Genomic DNA, 17099 nt, shown 5'->3' on the forward strand with positions numbered 1-17099 from the left:
GACTTTATATCAACATATTTTTCTCTTGGTAAATTAGCTATTACTCATATAAACTAATATTGCTTAAGCAATTCCTATAATTCCTATCCAATTAATACAATATTGGGCCAGGGATTTAGCTCAGTGGTTCTGTGGTTGCCTGGCAAGCCCAAGGTCCTGAGTTCAATCCCCAGTAACACATACACACACACGCATGCAGGCATGCACAAATTAATACAATATTATCATGTCACTTTAGAGCTCCTCCTGAGTATTGTAATAATGTAATGGTCAACTGTCTATTATTTCAAAATCACCCATTGCCAATGGGCATTAGAAATCCTCATGTCAGTTAAAGGACTAAATACTGAGACAATTAGATTGAGCCATACAAACTTGTCATTATTTGAAAACAGTAATTTCATATGGTTCAACATAATGACAACTTTTTTTTCAGATTACTGAAATACTGTGGGAACTAGGAGTCTACATTGTATTTTCCATATTTCATTCTAACCATTTTGCTACCACTGTTGCAAATTTATCTAACCACATATTTAAATTACATATAGCCTTTGGGCCTACAAAATATCTAAGATAAGTATGTGAATATGAAATTTTTTCTTGTTTCATTAAATTTGAGCTTAATGTGGTATATTCTGTGGATCCAGAGAGAAAAATATAACAAATTTTCACTGTTCATTTATATCTATGCTTAACAAGCTACAAAAATTTTGGCAAATGTGACATTGTGCATATTTAATATGTGTAAGCCCTTCATTTTTTTCTCTCTCATATTTACCAAATTTACATGTTTTTCTCTTCCTTTCTCTCAGTGATATTAGGAGAATTGGAGTCATACTCATTGGACACCAGAGACGAATAGTCAGCAGCATACAGACTTTACGTTTACATATGATGCACATACAGGAGAAAGGATTTCATGTATGAAAGTACTATGAACACCTGTGTTTTGTGCCTCAGCATTTCTAAAATGAAAGATATCCTCTGTACTGCCCTCTCTTCTGACTGTCCAAAAATCCTTTCACAAACCAGTCACTTATTCAAACTATGCCACACACCCTATGTTTATGCTTCCAACCTGGATTTTAAAACCATACTACTACACAAATCCTCTCCAAATAGCCTGCAAATAAAACCCTGGCCCACTACAAATTATTGCTACACAATGATGAATAACTCAGCATGGATGTGTAACTTTGTATAGACGTATTTGGGAAGTGTTCATGGACTTAACCTAAAGGAATTTGTCCAGATATGGCATCCTTAATGATGTATGTAGAGTTTGATGGTAAATGAGATAGATATAGCTGGACTTTCTTTCATGTTTTGTGATCAAGTAATTGCCAAACTAACATTAATATTATTTTTAGATAGTTTTACTCAACTCTATCTGTTGTATTGTTGCTTTATTTTCATACTTTGTCTATTAGCACCTGATGTTAGAATGATTTACAGAATTGACAAAGGATTCTGTGTAAATGCATTCTTGTCAGGTGCGACTCTGGTGAGAAGGGGGTTAATGGAGAGGGTAAGGGAGAAAAATACTGTGATTTTAAATCTTCTAAGGCTGGGTTTGTCTATTTTTAAATTAACCATATGATGTCGTTCACATTTCATAGTAGGAGGTACTTTAGAGGCTTTTCTCTTCTGATTTTTTTTTTTACTAACTATTGTGTATTTCTCTACTATGTTATGAAAACTGCCCTTGCGAAGACCAAGAGTGTGTCCATTGCCCTAAAGGTTTTCATAGAATGAAGCATGGAGTAAATCCATTAATGTTCCTTTGATCCATTTTTCACAAGTTTACGAAAGTAATTATCAAAAAACTGAGAAAATTAGTTGATCTTGTAGAATTGCTTTGAATAAAACATCTAAGATTATAGCCTTAGATTTAGGGTGAAATTATTAATTAATTTAAATAGAATTTTATGATAGCTATAGCAGCCCAAGAAAATAAACATATCTGTCTGACTGATACCAGTATATTTTCCAAGTTTAAGAATTCTTATGTTTCAGTGCAAAAATAAGTTACATGAACATGCTGAGCTCTTTTCCAAACCTTCTAAGAAATAAATATGAATACTCCAAACAGGATATAAACAGATCTTACACTTGAGCATGTATATGTGTGCGTGCGTGTGTGTGTGTGCGCGCACGTGTTAACCTGGCTCCATAATACAGTTGCATAAAAATGTGAGCAAAGCTAAGATATGTTGTTGTCATAATCTTCTCAGAGCCTTGCCACAAAAAGGCAACCATATTTTTCAGTGAATTATGCTCAGTCAGCTTGTCAAAATAGTGCTGTCTTATGAACAAAATCATTTATAAAGTCAGCTGTTCCTTGTGAAAATATAAAAACATTGACTACCATGCTAGGTGGAAAGAGTAAAGAGAATGTGTTAAGGGGGACAAAAATGCAGTGCAAGCTGTCTACAGATGTTAATTTAATCATTTGTTTTTTATTTAATATCAGAGACAAAGTGCCCTATCCACATTTTTAAATTTCTACCTAAATTATACTTTTTGGTAAAAACAGTGTTCTTTGTATTTAATGGTCCTTGTTTTCTTTCTTTATTTTCCTTATTTTAAGATTTTGATGACTGTCCATTTTACTAGAACCTTCCACGTATTTTATCTTGGTGATTTATCTCCTGTTTTTTTCTATCACCACTTAATTTTTCTTGTTTCAAAAAAAATGAATAGAGCTAGAAAGACATTTTTAGAGTATTTCGTATGTATACTATAAAAAGAAAAAGTGAGACATCATTCACTTTTTAAATAAGTGTGTCAGAAATATCTAGAAAACTTTTGTGGCTATCAACCTGCATGGTCATGCACTACTCATAGACTATATGCAGTTTGCTTGATATATTTACCTAAATCTGGATACATTTAAAGTAAATATAAAATTTCCATATTTATCTGTCTTTAAATATACATTAAATAAAAACAGATGTAAGCAGATTAAATTTATTAATCATATATTTTATTTTTATAAAACAACAAAAAGGTATTTAGAAAATAAGAGAATAATATGGTGTTCCATAGGACTTTGTCAGCAACATCTGTATACCTTGATAAAATAAATTGTATTAAACTATTTAAACTTCTATGGGATGGACATTCAGTGATTGTAATATTAAAGATTTCTTTTAAGAATATTTTTCTTGAGTAGATGTGCTGCTTACGCTTGTTAATTTTAGCTACTCCAAAGGCTGAAGCGGGAGGATCAGAAGTTCAAGGCCAGTCTGCACAAACCTGTCTCAAAATTTAAAAATAAATAAATAAATGCATGTGTATAGCTCAGTGTTCCCTGAGTTCAATCCCTAATACTGCTAAAAATATTTTCTTTTCTTAAAAACATTTTATTACACTATCTATCTTCTGGTTAATTTATACTTTTTTTTTCCTTCCCTAACATTTTCTTTGAGTATCAGAAAACTCTGTTTCCTCTTGGCCTCTTACCCCATATCCTCCTTGAAATTTCTTTTAAATTTCATTTATGTTTTAGAAAACTGTAAACATGATTATAAATGTAATTTTGAATTTCATCCTGGTCAAAGTAAGGTTAAAACATATGTATAAAATTAACAGAAACATTAAATATGAGGATATTTATTTCTTTCCTGCCTACCAGTTAATGGACCCCATGATCCCATTGGTATAATATATAGTACTATTAATAACTTAAATGACAAATTAGTTTGGAAATTTTACGTGAAACAGTTTCATATTTACTGGTGCACATAATCAGTAACTGAATCTGTTTAATATGTACAAGCATAAAAATTACTCAAAAAATTAGTAACTCCCATAAATCACATGTCATTAGGATTAAACTTAGATAATTAAAATATGCATATATATTTATATATCAGCTTTTAAAATATTTCTTAATATGTTCTATTGAGAGAACTTTTTGAATTTTGAAAGTCAGTTAAAGAAGCCAATTTTTTCTTATTTTCTGGGTAGTCAATTTCTAGTCTATAGCCAACTCATTATCTCATGATATAAGTCATATTTGGGAAAAATATAAAAATAATGTACAATTGGGAGAAATTAGGTACTGTATTAAATCATTGAGCTTAAAAGGCAATCAGAAATTGTGAAACTCAGCTTAACAGGAATCAAGAATGACAGAGTTTAGCAGTGAGTAATAACTATTAATAAATAAGTTATGCATGCATAATAAAAATTATTTCACTCTGCATTACTTCTTAAAATCTGCTCAACAATATAATCTGCATAAAACATCTTCCAGCTACAATTTTAAGGACTATCTCAGCCCGTGAATAGAAAACACATGCAAATCCAATCCTTGAAAAGCAGTCTTTATAGAATAGTGAAGAATGAATTGTTACATTTCATCCAAGCACATTTCTAAAAGATATTTTAATATGTTTTCTAATAACTTTCTGTTCTGCAAGGTAGTCAGATAAATATCCTTATCTCAAGATTTTAACCAGTGCTAGGTATCTTTTTTCTATTCCTTTATTAGATTTTCTAAAGCTTTGTTTTTAAATCACTCTTTTCTTTTTAATTCACCATCTTATCCTTTGTTACTTTTTCAATTTTTATTACTATGTCCTGTATCCCTGTCAACTTAAGAAAGTGCAGAAAATCTATAATGATCTTCCTGATCTTCTTAAAAGAAGCTGAAGGGTAGGGAAGGTTGCAAATACTGTACTTTTAATATGATAGTCTTATCACACGAGACCACTTGTATTCACAGAGGGTACAGATTCTGGCTTTGCTTTAATGGAAGATTAAATATTTTGGAAAATAATTTAACATTAATGATTATGATTATTTTCTATAGCTTTAGCTAAGGACATTTAACATTAATTTTAAATTAGTGTTTTAAGAAACAAAAGTTGTTATTCTATCTCACAGTGTCTGTCTTTATATAGAAAAGAGATTTAAAGCTGTGAATCACATCTTTTACTATGATCACCTTAAAATTTCCAGGCTCAAATTTCACAAAGTAGAAGAAACCCATATTACTTCATATTTAATTTAAAAGTATTTTATTGTTTTTAAATACAGACTCTAGAAGGTAGAGGAGCACAGTGGGTAAACTCATTGTATTCTCCTATCAGAATACCATGTACTGAAGTCATTTAACTTTTCATTTTTATGATCAACATTTCCAAAGTTTATTTCAAATTTTATAAAGTTCAACAAAGGCACCATAAACTTTATTCAGTTCAGTTTAACAAACATCTATGGAGTGCCTCCTATGTGCATAAAATCTTACACAAAGATAAATTTTCATATACTGTCCTTGTTTTGAATTGAGTCTCAAGCTTAAAATTTAGAAGTTAGAACCTGTTTGTAGTTTTCAGTGGTTGTCCTATCACTGGGGGTTGGCTCTTTCCATAGAATAAAAACCAATACATAGGAATTGGTCCAGTATGAATTATATTTGCAATCTCTTCCAGAAGGAAATATTTTGGACCTCAAATTCACATAGAATTCTTTCCAACCACACTGTAGTTTGGCAAAGAGAAGCATGCTTGCTAGGTTCTCTAAGATATTCTCTTATTAATAGTTGATCCTTGTCAAGAGTCACAAATTTTTATTGTCCAGAGGCAAAGCTTTTAGTTCATATATAGACTCATACCTCAAAGATGCGTTCAATTAGAAAACATCACCCTCTTTTTAAAAGCAATCCTGAAATTAAAATTTTGCCCAAGATAATTACTAGGCCTAGTAACTGTAATAATGAGTATAATCTTCAAGGGTTGCAGAAAGTTCTTTCAAGTGTGATCCATTAACAAGAAAAAAGATGACAACTCATGATGAGATATATCATGTTCCTAAATGAAATGAAGGAAAAGAAAAATCTGATGTTGCACAAAGTAAATACCTCCATCTTTCTCTTAGTGTTAACTTAGAAAAAGTTAAGTATTAAGCAGGTGTTTCAAGGATTTCTTAGGATAAAAAACTAATTTGTTTTGTTCTAAGGGAATGTGACATGATATGTGACAAAAAAGATCAAAGGATCAAGGAGAAAACAGTCATTAAAATGTAGTTTTAGCTAATCCTCTTTTTCTGACTAATAGATTCAAATTATTCAGCCAAAATTTTACGAGAATATTGAAAGGCTTGAGGTTTTTGCTCCTAATTCAAGTTTTTATTTAGTTGGCACTTTTTGGAGAGTCTAAAATATCTTTGAATATTTACCCTTGGCTTACCAGTATAGACTAAAAATTATTGTATGTTATATGAATCAAAAAAATTGAACGAAAACTTTTCAACTACAAAGGAAGTCAAAATGCTACTAAATGAATAAACTTCACCTTTTAAAAAAGAATCTGACAACTGTAAACTTTGTATCCCAATGATATTAAGTAACATCCATTTTCTTATATTTCTGTACTTTCCCATAGAAAGCAAAGTTTTAAGCAAAACAAAGGTTTTTGCTCAGATTTCTACACTGGCTGGACTCCCAAATCTCTGCATCACTAAGGGAACCTTTTGATTGGTTTTCCTTTAAGACAAAAATCTTAAACACAAGAGGGCCCTTAAACACAAGCGATTGATTCATCATTTAAATAACAAATGCATTAAAGAAATATTACCTAATGGAGTAAGATAAAAGATAGCTCTAAAATGTAATATAAAGATGTGGTTAATACTTGTTTTTTTTCAGTACTGAGGATTGAACCCAGGACATTTTACATGCAAGGCAAGCACTCCACCACTGCGCTACATCCCCAGGTTCATGATTTCTACTTTTGATTAGCAAATAAAATACAAATGAACAATACAATTTTCCCAGGAGTCGTCAGAGAAGTGTCAAAATTAGTGAAAAATCTTCTCTCAACTAAAACTCTATGCATATTTCTCCATCATTTGTATCTTTTGGCTGTCTTTAACTTGTCCTAATAATTCACTTTTAGTTAAGTAATAAGTTATTAACGCAAATGACAAACGAGAACAACTGAGATGTGGCTTTAAACTGTTCTACTACTAATAAAAGGAAAACAACCCTACTGTAGGATTCCTGTTTAGTGAGCACCAGTCTCCATCTCATTAGCCCTCACTGAAGGAAGAACTCTTTTTATGTCAAAATATGTAATGTTACTATGAAGAAAACTCTAAGACCATAAGAATCACCATTTTTCATATATCCAATTCAGATTTTATATTTAGGCACTACTAGGGGCCGAGGATTTAGCTCAGTGGTTCCCCTGCCTGCCCCACAAGCGCAAGGGCCAGAGTTCAATCCCCAGTACCAAAAAGAGAAAAAATGCTAGTATATTTAGGCACTACTACATTGGAGATATATGCCCTATTTTCATGAGTTAAATATGACCTTACATAACAAGCAAAATAGACTTTTATAAAATTTTCCATACTTATAGTTCATCCTTAAGACAGTCTTAATTTTCCTGTTCTAGGAAGACCCAATGTGATTTCAAATTTTTTAAATAATAAATAGCATGAATGTTAATTTCTGAAATGAGTAAACCATGCATTTCAAGATATTTACCTGATTTTAAATGTCTTCTTCTATTGAGTCTATGATTAGAAATCTCTCTTGTACATTTAGTTATTTGTAGAATCAACTGTATGAAGTTTAGATATAAACTGTTTTTAAATTTTTTCATTTAAATGTATCTTCAGAGAAGCCAGAATATAATTAATTCTATTAGCTCATTTCAAAGTTTTGCTCTTTATAATTCTCATCTATCCAGTAATATTATTAAAGACATAATGATTTTAACTGTTCATGCTTTACTTATTGCCATTATTTTTAATTTTTAAATAAATAAATCTACTTAAAATGTGGTCTTTTGAGGCTCTATAACAAAATCAATAGCCATTCACTTGCTAAAAAACCTGTAACTAAACAAGAAATTTTTCTGTCAATGTGATTAGTGTAAGCATTGTTTAATCCAATTTGTTCAAATATCCACTGGTATATTATCTAGAACTATTATTGCCATATCCCCAAAGTATCTTTAAGACAATGCTGAATATCATGGACAATAAATGATTGAGACTTCAAAATTTCTGCACTGAAAGTAAGGTTTAATGTGTATAAATATTTTCCACTGGAGTTTTGAATTTAATGTGTTCTTTCTCTCCATGTCATATATGTCTTCAAAGAAAAGTATGTTAATATATTCATACTATGCAAGAATTTCATTTTCTTCTTACAAAAGTATAGAGCCTCGGTATAACTTTAAGCCCCCAAGAGTAAAAAGTGAAAATGCAAAATGAGTGGGACTCAATACTTGAGTAGCACTAACAAATGTGAATGTAACACTTGATTTTAAAGACTACTACATGTGCTTTGTTCCTGATACACTATTAATCATTTTCTTAATCACACTCCATCTTAGATTTATGACACAGAAAGCTTGAATATCTACAAGGTGCAAATGTCTTTTAGACATTTTTCATAAACTGTATTAAATTTTAACTTTTGTGCAGTGAAAACTTCAAAAACCAAATTTTTAATTTTGAAGGAATACTTGTTAGCTGTTTCATAAAATTTTAGTCATAACTGCTGTAATGACTTCATTTTTGAAAAATCATAGGCAGAGCAAAAATATAGAACATGGCAACAAACTAACTTTCATTAAAATTGAGGAAAAGAAAGAATACAAAGAAGAGTTTGGGTATAAATTGTTACTTTCCTAGTTTTAAAAAGCAACAACAAAAAACCTATAAGAAAAGAGAGAATGAAAATTATGTTCTTCTTAATGGTAATTTTGAAACTAAAATATGATTTGAGAATGGGAATTTCTACTTAAAGTAAATCCACTTACAACTGTTAAAATACATGTCAATAAATAAAATTAGAAGGGCCGGGGATTTAGCTCAGTGGCTCTGCTGCCTGCCTCGCAAGCACAAGGTCCTGAGTTCGATCTCCGGTTCCCAAAAAATAAAATAAAATAAAATTAGGAAAAAACCTCATGAAAATAGTTTACCAAAAGTTTATTTTTAACAATTTTATTAATAGGTCAAGTCATCATAAGTCTAAACATTGCCATACTGCTAATTATTTTAATTTCCAAGACATATATGACAAATATTTTGCTAAAATAAACCTTAAATATTGGACTGCCAAAGTACTTTATACACATATTTATGAATTACCATATTGGTGAGATTTTTGTCTTCTATTATTCAATTAAAAACATTATGTATATGATGTAGAAAAGAGCACTTCTTGGAAGGATTGTCTTTTAGCATCAATTTATGCTTTTAAATAGTTATATAAATTTTACATAGTAATAAATATTTTTTAAATATGGCACTAACGTATTAATTTTATGTGATATCTTTTGATCTCTTAATGCTTATATTCTTTCAAAGAGATTGCCTTTTCTTTCCAGTTGTTTTAAATATTTGAAAAAGAGCCTCTTCAGGTTTTATAGCTCATGATGCTTGTAACTTACCAGTTTTCAAAGAATTTGAATGCCATAACATTCTGGCTAGAAGCTATTCTTGAAGCTATTCTTCTTTTAACTAACACTGCTCTGACACTCCATAAAGTCTGCTGGAAAAAGCAAACTCTTTTTCTTTCTAATGAATGGAAACATTAAAACAATCCTCCAGTGCACTATGTAAATTCAAAATAGCAATCACATATTTTTAGTTATTTTACTGCTTACACTTTATTCAATGTTTATAATTTCACCAAATGGGATGCTTCAAAAAAGAGTAGTAAACCCTTCCATTTTTATATAAATTACTTATTTTCTACAGTGTTTAAAATCCTTTGGAGAAATCAAAAGACTCCCTTTCCTTCATTACAACCTTGACCACTCTACATTAAATGCAATAGTTAAGTATAATTTAATATAAACAACAAAAATTACCTGACCAAGGATCAATGTTAACCTCTTTATACTATGTAACAAATACAATAACAACAAAAGACATGTCTTTTACTAGCCTAAAATTATAATTCTTAAATTTTAAAAATAAGTATATATACTTATATGCTAATTTAGTTTAAAAATGTATTTGTCTGTAAATCCACTCATTCATCCAACTAATGCTTATTGAACACTACCACATACGTATACAAATACTGAGGATACATGATGATAAGGGAAGCAAAGTTCCTGTTTCACAGAATTGACTTTCTAGTAGTAAAGACAAACAAAGAGACAGTGATTGTTGTGCTGATTAAATTAATAATGCTACAGAGCATGGCTATGACTCTTTCATATCAGGCAAGAAGGGAAATCTCTGAAGACATGGCATTTAAACTGATACTGGAAAAACATGAAGGAAATGGCTATGAGAAAATCCAGAGTAAGAGCTTTCTGGACAGAAAAAACAGTTAATCTACAAGAGTTTGGAGTGTTCAAGAGCAGATAGGACAGTGGTATACATTCATGAGGGAATGGAGGAGGCAAAAAGGAATGAGGTTGGAGTATATGAGGCTACTGGAATAGTTAAATGGATTAAGTGCTTTTAAGAAGTCAAAATTAGAACAAAAAAATGACCACAGGATCTGGCAACTTTGACAAGAGCAGTCTCTTCAAAAACCTTAAGAAGGACAATCTCTATGAAACAGTGATGTCAAATCCTTACTGAAATGGATTAACAAGAAATGTAAGAGAGGAAAGCAAAGTCAGAATATATAAACAAGTATTTCAGTATGTTTTGTTGTAAAAGGAGTAAGATAAATAGGATAGGAGCTGAAGATGTGGAGTCGAGAGAACTTTATGGAGTTTGTTAATTTGCTCATTTGTTTAGAATAAAGGTAATTATATATTAATGAAATGCTTTGGCAAAGGAAAAATGATTATACATGAGAGAAATGATTAGAGCAAAGGGTTGGAGAAGGTAGAAGCATTAAGCTTCAGAGCCTATGTAGGAACGGTAGTTTTTGGTAAGAGCATGTTCACAGAACTCCAAAGATAGGGAAGGCAGAATGTGTAATAAGCAGATAAATTTATAGATTCATCATAGAAAAAAGATGTTACTATGTGAGTTGTTTGATTTCACCAAGAAGTCAGTATAGATGTAGGAAGGGAGTTGTTGGGGGAAGAGATACATAAGTAGTTGGAGAGTGAGAAAGTGACTATATATGTGTATGTATATATATACATATATAATATATAATGGATATTCATGTGTGTGATGCAAAATAGGAAAAAACTATATTTCAAAGGCATCTTTTTATTAAATATTTTAAGGTCTCTTATTGGAAGACCTGAAATTTTGCCGTCCAAGTACTCTGACAAGAGTCCTCACTTTCCTAAGGTAGAGACTAAGTAAGGACCTCTCAATGCCATTGATACGTCTTATATTTTATTATTTATTTATCTTTATTACAGAGTAAATGACAGAAACATTTTGTGGCTCTTCTGTTATCATTCAAAACCTATGAATAATAAATTAGTTTGAGCTTGAGAAATGTATATTCAACCTGTCTCAAATATTATTTTAAAGAGTATTGAGCTCCCATCTGAATTTTTTTAAAAAGACAAATAGACATAAATCTTTTAGTAAAACTTTTGTGTGTTTTTTTCCTGTATGGAAAATGTCAAGACCTTCTGTCATTTGTCATTTAGGAGAAACAAATGGACAAGATGATTGTTCCTTGTGCCCCTCTCTACACTAATAGGAAAGATATTATCTTTTAATAGTGCTTGCTGAATTATTTCTGGATATGCTGTATGTAATTCAATATGCAGGAATTTAAAATATATATTTATTCTTCAGACTTTATGTGAAATTAGATTGTGAATTATGGAATAAGTTTGTTCTCCATTATTTTGCTCTTCTATCAGAGCCCAAAACATAAAGATATATGTATACATGTGTGTATTTAATTAAACACTATATTTAAATGGCCATATCAAATTTTAAATGGCTATTTTGAATTTAAGATAATTTCAACAGTTGTGCACACAAAATAAGATATAAAAAGTTTAATACTAAATAGCATATTTCTATAAAATGTCTGGATAAGATTTGACTAGGTTGAGAAATTTAATCCCTCATAGAGCTATATTTAATTAATAAAAATAGCTAAAATATTTCTTCTCTCTACATTATTTTTTAAATTATGTCTTTGTAATTTGACATGAACTTATTTATCATTAGTTAAGGATTTAGCACTATATCCATCTACTCTTACTAAAGGTGGTAGAAACATCTGTGAGAATAAGGAAGTGCAGCACCCCGTTATTTTTTTTTGATTTGGTATATCACCATTTAGAGATTCAATACATACTTTCCACTCAGGTTCCTTACATAGCCTGTTTTCTCTTTTCTGGTTGCAATCACAGTATGGTAGAGAGATTAACACAGTAAAAGGATATTCACTGAACTGCAATCTACCTATTATGTACTTTACTCTAGCAGTGAAGTAATTCAGGTTTATTTAAAAGTAGAGTTGTTTTCATCTTATAAAAATCTACTATAATATTATGATGTTCCATGTAAATTTTCATGTGCTGGCATGCTTACAACTTAATAGTGTTATAGAATGCTCAGAGATTGTTTGTGGTGAATTGCATTACATATGTCATCTATTTGCTGAAAGAATATGGTGTTTAGCAAAACTACCTGCTGAGCAACATAAGATTTTTGTACAAAGTACAATTTACTAATTATTGTATTTTATTTTTCTATGATTTCCTAACAGGCGTTATCAGGGTCTTACAGATGGAGTAAGCCTGTTTATTACAATATCTATTAGTAAATAAAAGTTACAGTTCTGGTGGTTGAATCTGACTCTTGCATTGATACATATTTATTGTAGTTTATGTTTAGTCTATTAAATCTAGATCCTTTTTAGAACTTTAGTAATTCTGGATGTAAAATAATAGTTGTAATTTTTCAAATAATTAATGACATTAAGAAGTAGACATAAGTTCACATAAATCACTATAAATAAGTGGTACAGATTTTTGTAGCGATTTTATATTAGCAAAATATTCAAATAAATTGTTCAGAGTAAAGGGACTACTATACACAAATTACAGATGATAAAAAGATGTGATACCCAATATTTAATTTCCAACACAAGCATCACTGTTCATTCAAAAACTTTTCATAAATTATAAATCAGGAATTTTTTATAGTCTTATAAAAGTTGCCAATAACAAAATATATTAAGAGATCTTGAATTAATCAGAATGGTACAGCATTCAATGTATCTCACGCTTTCCTGCTACAGTTCCAAAAGCCAGTATGAAATTAAAACTAGTTAGAAAGTACTTAAAATTTTCTCTGACATGTATCTTAAGTAGCTTTAAAAAAAAATCACATACCATTTTGAAAGCTTATTATTCTTGTAATAAAATGGAATCAAACTAAAGTGGAAATATTTTATGCTGAGCCCAAAGTCTACTCTTGAGAGCAGTTTCAACTGGCAAAGCACTAAAACAGTAGATTCAAACCAATGAAATATTTACTTTTTTTGGTGGATATTTTCACAATTGGTATTTTCTAGATTATTGAGTAGATTGTAGATTTCATGACAACTATTTCATCTCTAATAATAATAAGCCATCACATCAATTACACTTACATAAAATAACTATTTGCTTAGCTTTTTTGTTGTTATTGTCAAAGAATTATCTATATGCCTAAATCAGATGCAGGAGCCACTTATTATAACCCCGTTTTCAACAAATGTTTTGTACTAGGTTAAAGTAAATGAACTCAACCTAGGGAAAAAAATATAGGAAATAGGAAAAATTAAGTCTGTCCAAGACAGGTTTCTGGAACGTAAGATCTTTGCTTATCTCTTAACACCTACTATATGCTAATCATTTACATTTATTATCTCTTTAATCTTGAAAAACACTAGATGAAAAAGTATCTTTCTGAAAGTGAGGAAGCTGAAGCAAAGAGAGGGGTTAACTGACCACACAGTAAAGAACAGTGTATTTCCATTCTCCATTTATAGAAGATATTTAAATGTCAATAATTTGGGTAAGCAACAACTGGCGGTTTTCGTTTTGTTTTTGCCTTCAAACAGTTATGGCCCAGAAACATACTTTTTTTCACTGCAAAAATAACTGCACTTGGAAATTTAGAAATGCAACCAAACACCTCGGAATTATACATGCACAACCCTCATTCTCATCGTCACTTTGACAAAATTCTCTCTCGTTTTTTTTTTACGCTCCTAGTCTATTTAATAAACCAAATTAATTAATGGGCCAAAGAACAAGTCAGAAAGTAAACATAAAACTACTTAGCTGGAAAGGGAAAATAGGTTTATACTCATAGGTAACAAAAAAAATGAAACGTCTTTAAGGAACGTTTACAATCATAGAAGCAATTCATTGAGAGGTAAGGTTGGTTTATAATCATAGAAGCAATTCATTGAGAGGTAAGGTTGGTTTATAATCATAGAAGCAATTCATTGAGAGGTAAGGTTGGTGCTTCTGGACAAATAGGTTGACAAAGAAATGCTAGATCTTTCAAATGATGCATTTATAGTCTGGCCATTGGAACAGTAAAAGTAAAATGTGGGGGAAAGCTTAAATATTTTCAATTTAAGGATCATTTGTAACTACTATAAAATCAGAGGGCAATTTAAGGGCATGGCTAATTTTATTGACTATTAATGCCTATCCTGACCACCAGTCGACTCGATTCTGGGGACAATAATCAATCACAAGAGATTACGCCGGAAATGTGGAAATCTTTCAGGATGACCAAACATCAGAGAACTAAAGTCACAAGCACACTTGTTTGGCCAAATAATATCTTTGGCTTTTACTGTATTTTGCTTAGTTAAAAAAAATTTATCGACAGATAGTAATTGTACAACTTTCTAGACCAGTTTCTCGCCCCTCTCTATGTTAACAGTTTTCCTTCTCCAGGACTCGGGCTGACGCCTAGCAGAGCTGGGGTACTGCGCATTGTGCAGTAGGGCAACGGCGACGCAAGCCTTGCCCCAGTAGGCACCGCTATGTCTTGCAGTCGTCACTACACTGCGCCAGTGTCCAACAACTACGCAAGGATTCGGCATTCTTGGCTCCACACACAGCGCCGTCCTCTAGGAGGCCTAAGAACCCGGGAAGACCGGCGCAGACAGACCATCTCACAGCGAAGCCAGGCGCCTGATGCTACCCAGCAGGCTGTGCCTACAACTCCCATCATGCTCCACGGATGACTGCGCAGATCCTCGCAGAATAACCGACAGCTCATCTTGTCACCTGTGCTCACATTTTTCTTAATAGAGTTCCTTGGAGTGTCCTTGGCTTTTTTCCAGAGCCTTGCAACCCCAGAAACAAAAGCACAACCGGCTGAATCGCCAAGCTTCCCGAAGAGGTGTGGCTTCAGGACCGGAAGAAGCTCCTGTTCCCAAGGGAACACCGCGCGCCTAGGCGCCTGCTCTGCAACTGATGCTCCGGCTGAGACAGAAGCTGCCAGGTCCCCTAACTTGTAGAGGGGGCTCTGCGCCGGACAAGGAATCTTTCCTATGGAGGCGTAGAGAAGTCTGAGGCACCACATTCCCATCCCACAGGCGGGTAAGAGAAAGTGCATTCATTCCGGTTCCTTACCAACTCCTGGGCCCTCCGTACTGGCCTCAAAGTTCATGTGCAACCCTATTTCCTCGAGTTTTATGGCCAGAGGTCACCTTCTCCCTGGCAGTTTTAGAATTCCTTTTTATATTTCCCACGTTTTAAACTCCACGCGAGTAGTTTCTAATGTTTGAAAGGTGGAAAAAGAAAATTAAATTTTTGTGGTGAGTACCAGGGACCCAAAAATATGCATCAAACTGTTGTGAGTGAATGTTGCTTGGTTGGTTGTTTGATTTTAACAGTGCCCGGTTTGGGCCTTTTTATGTAAAGTATGGAAAGCTCTGAAATTGAAATTTCATTATCAAAAACTGAATGTTGAATAATGTTTACGTGAGGTAGTAAGAGAGTGCAACCCTTCACTCCACAGACTTGTTTAAAGTTTACAAAATGTCCTTCATGGGTGTTCTTTTACTGTTCCCATCTCTGTGTGCAGTTTACCTTTCTACCTTATTGCTCTAGATAATATCCTAATTCTTCTGGGCTTTTCTGGCAACATGTGGGAAGCTGGTTCTCAGAGAGCAGCCTGGAAAATTTGGCTGGTGTGTAAATGAGCAACTGGAAAGGTAGATTGGGTTGAGATTGTGAACAACTTAATATCTATGCAAGACCAGTCATTGAAGAACACAGTCAGCTCATAAAGTCACACAACTAGTCGCAGGGTTAATACTCAAACCAAAGTAATCTTGATTCAAGTACAGAAATTGTGCACTATAGAAAATTTACCTCAGGTATCTTAATTCTGCCGGTGTCATAAATACATAAAGGTGGATTTTAAGCTGAAGGCATATTTTCTTAAGCCATTCAGTAGTGGTGCTCTACTTAACTAGCTTATGCTATCTAGTCTTAGTATGAACTTTGTACCTTTTTCACAAACCAAGATTATAATTTTCTTTTAAAATTTAAATTTAACTACAGTTTTGAAGTAAAACAACTTGGAACATCAAAATTTGCTAAGTATATTTTGTAACATATGCTGCCTTTATTAACTGCTTGTTCAACTCTGAATCTCATTTACTACTTCAGTGTTCAGAATTGTGATTATCAAATTATCCACTGTTCTCATTTCTTATTGATTTGTTAGTTTCTCTCAACCTCAGGGGTGTTTTGTTTGTTTGTTTGTTTTTAATGTAAATTATCTGGACCAATCTCAGAGCATTTGTAATTACCCTTTGGAAAACCTTACTCTTGTCCAAGATCTTGCCTTCTCTAAATTTAAACTGAAAGAAATGGAAAGAAGAGAAAGAAAAAAAACTCAGACAAGAGCTCTCCTTGTATTTTTCCAGAAATACAACCATTTTCATGCATATTTTCCCTTAGTTAAAAAAAATAATTTATTGATAAATAGTAATTGTACAGGTTTCTAGACTACTTTCTTTGTTTCTTAAAACTAAGTAAAATCTTCTGTAAAAAGTTTGCAAACTGTTTAATAAATCATTCATATTTTGAAAAAAACACTAATGAGAGGACGTTACATTTTCAAATGATAAAATACATTATAATTTTACATGAATTAAAAGAGTGTAGCACTGGTCTAGAGATAGATCGATCAATAAAAGAGTAGATCTGATT

The 17099-nt window shown here is 31.9% G+C and overlaps 2 protein-coding genes across 3 annotated transcripts in view; both read left to right on the forward strand.

Annotated features, from left to right (window-relative positions):
• Epha6 (EPH receptor A6) overlaps positions 1-3164 on the forward strand; it is a 916320-nt gene extending 913156 nt beyond the window's left edge. The window contains 1 exon segment of the mRNA XM_021238833.2: positions 816-3164. Within this exon segment, the coding sequence (XP_021094492.1) occupies positions 816-930 (115 nt within the window). The 3' untranslated portion in view covers positions 931-3164.
• An 11762-nt stretch (positions 3165-14926) lies between these two features.
• Arl6 (ARF like GTPase 6) overlaps positions 14927-17099 on the forward strand; it is a 28919-nt gene continuing 26746 nt past the window's right edge. The window contains exon 1 of one of the 2 annotated variants that reach the window (XM_021238818.2): positions 14927-15476. The gene's annotated coding sequence lies outside the window, so the exon portion shown is untranslated. The remainder of the gene's footprint in view (positions 15477-17099) is intronic. The other variant, XM_004857940.4, reaches the window with a different exon arrangement.

The sequence above is a fragment of the Heterocephalus glaber genome, unplaced genomic scaffold, assembly GCF_053883595.1.
Source record: "Heterocephalus glaber isolate CG9 unplaced genomic scaffold, H.glaber_assembly_v1.0 deba00000122, whole genome shotgun sequence".
Classification (NCBI taxonomy): Eukaryota; Metazoa; Chordata; class Mammalia; order Rodentia; family Bathyergidae; genus Heterocephalus; species Heterocephalus glaber.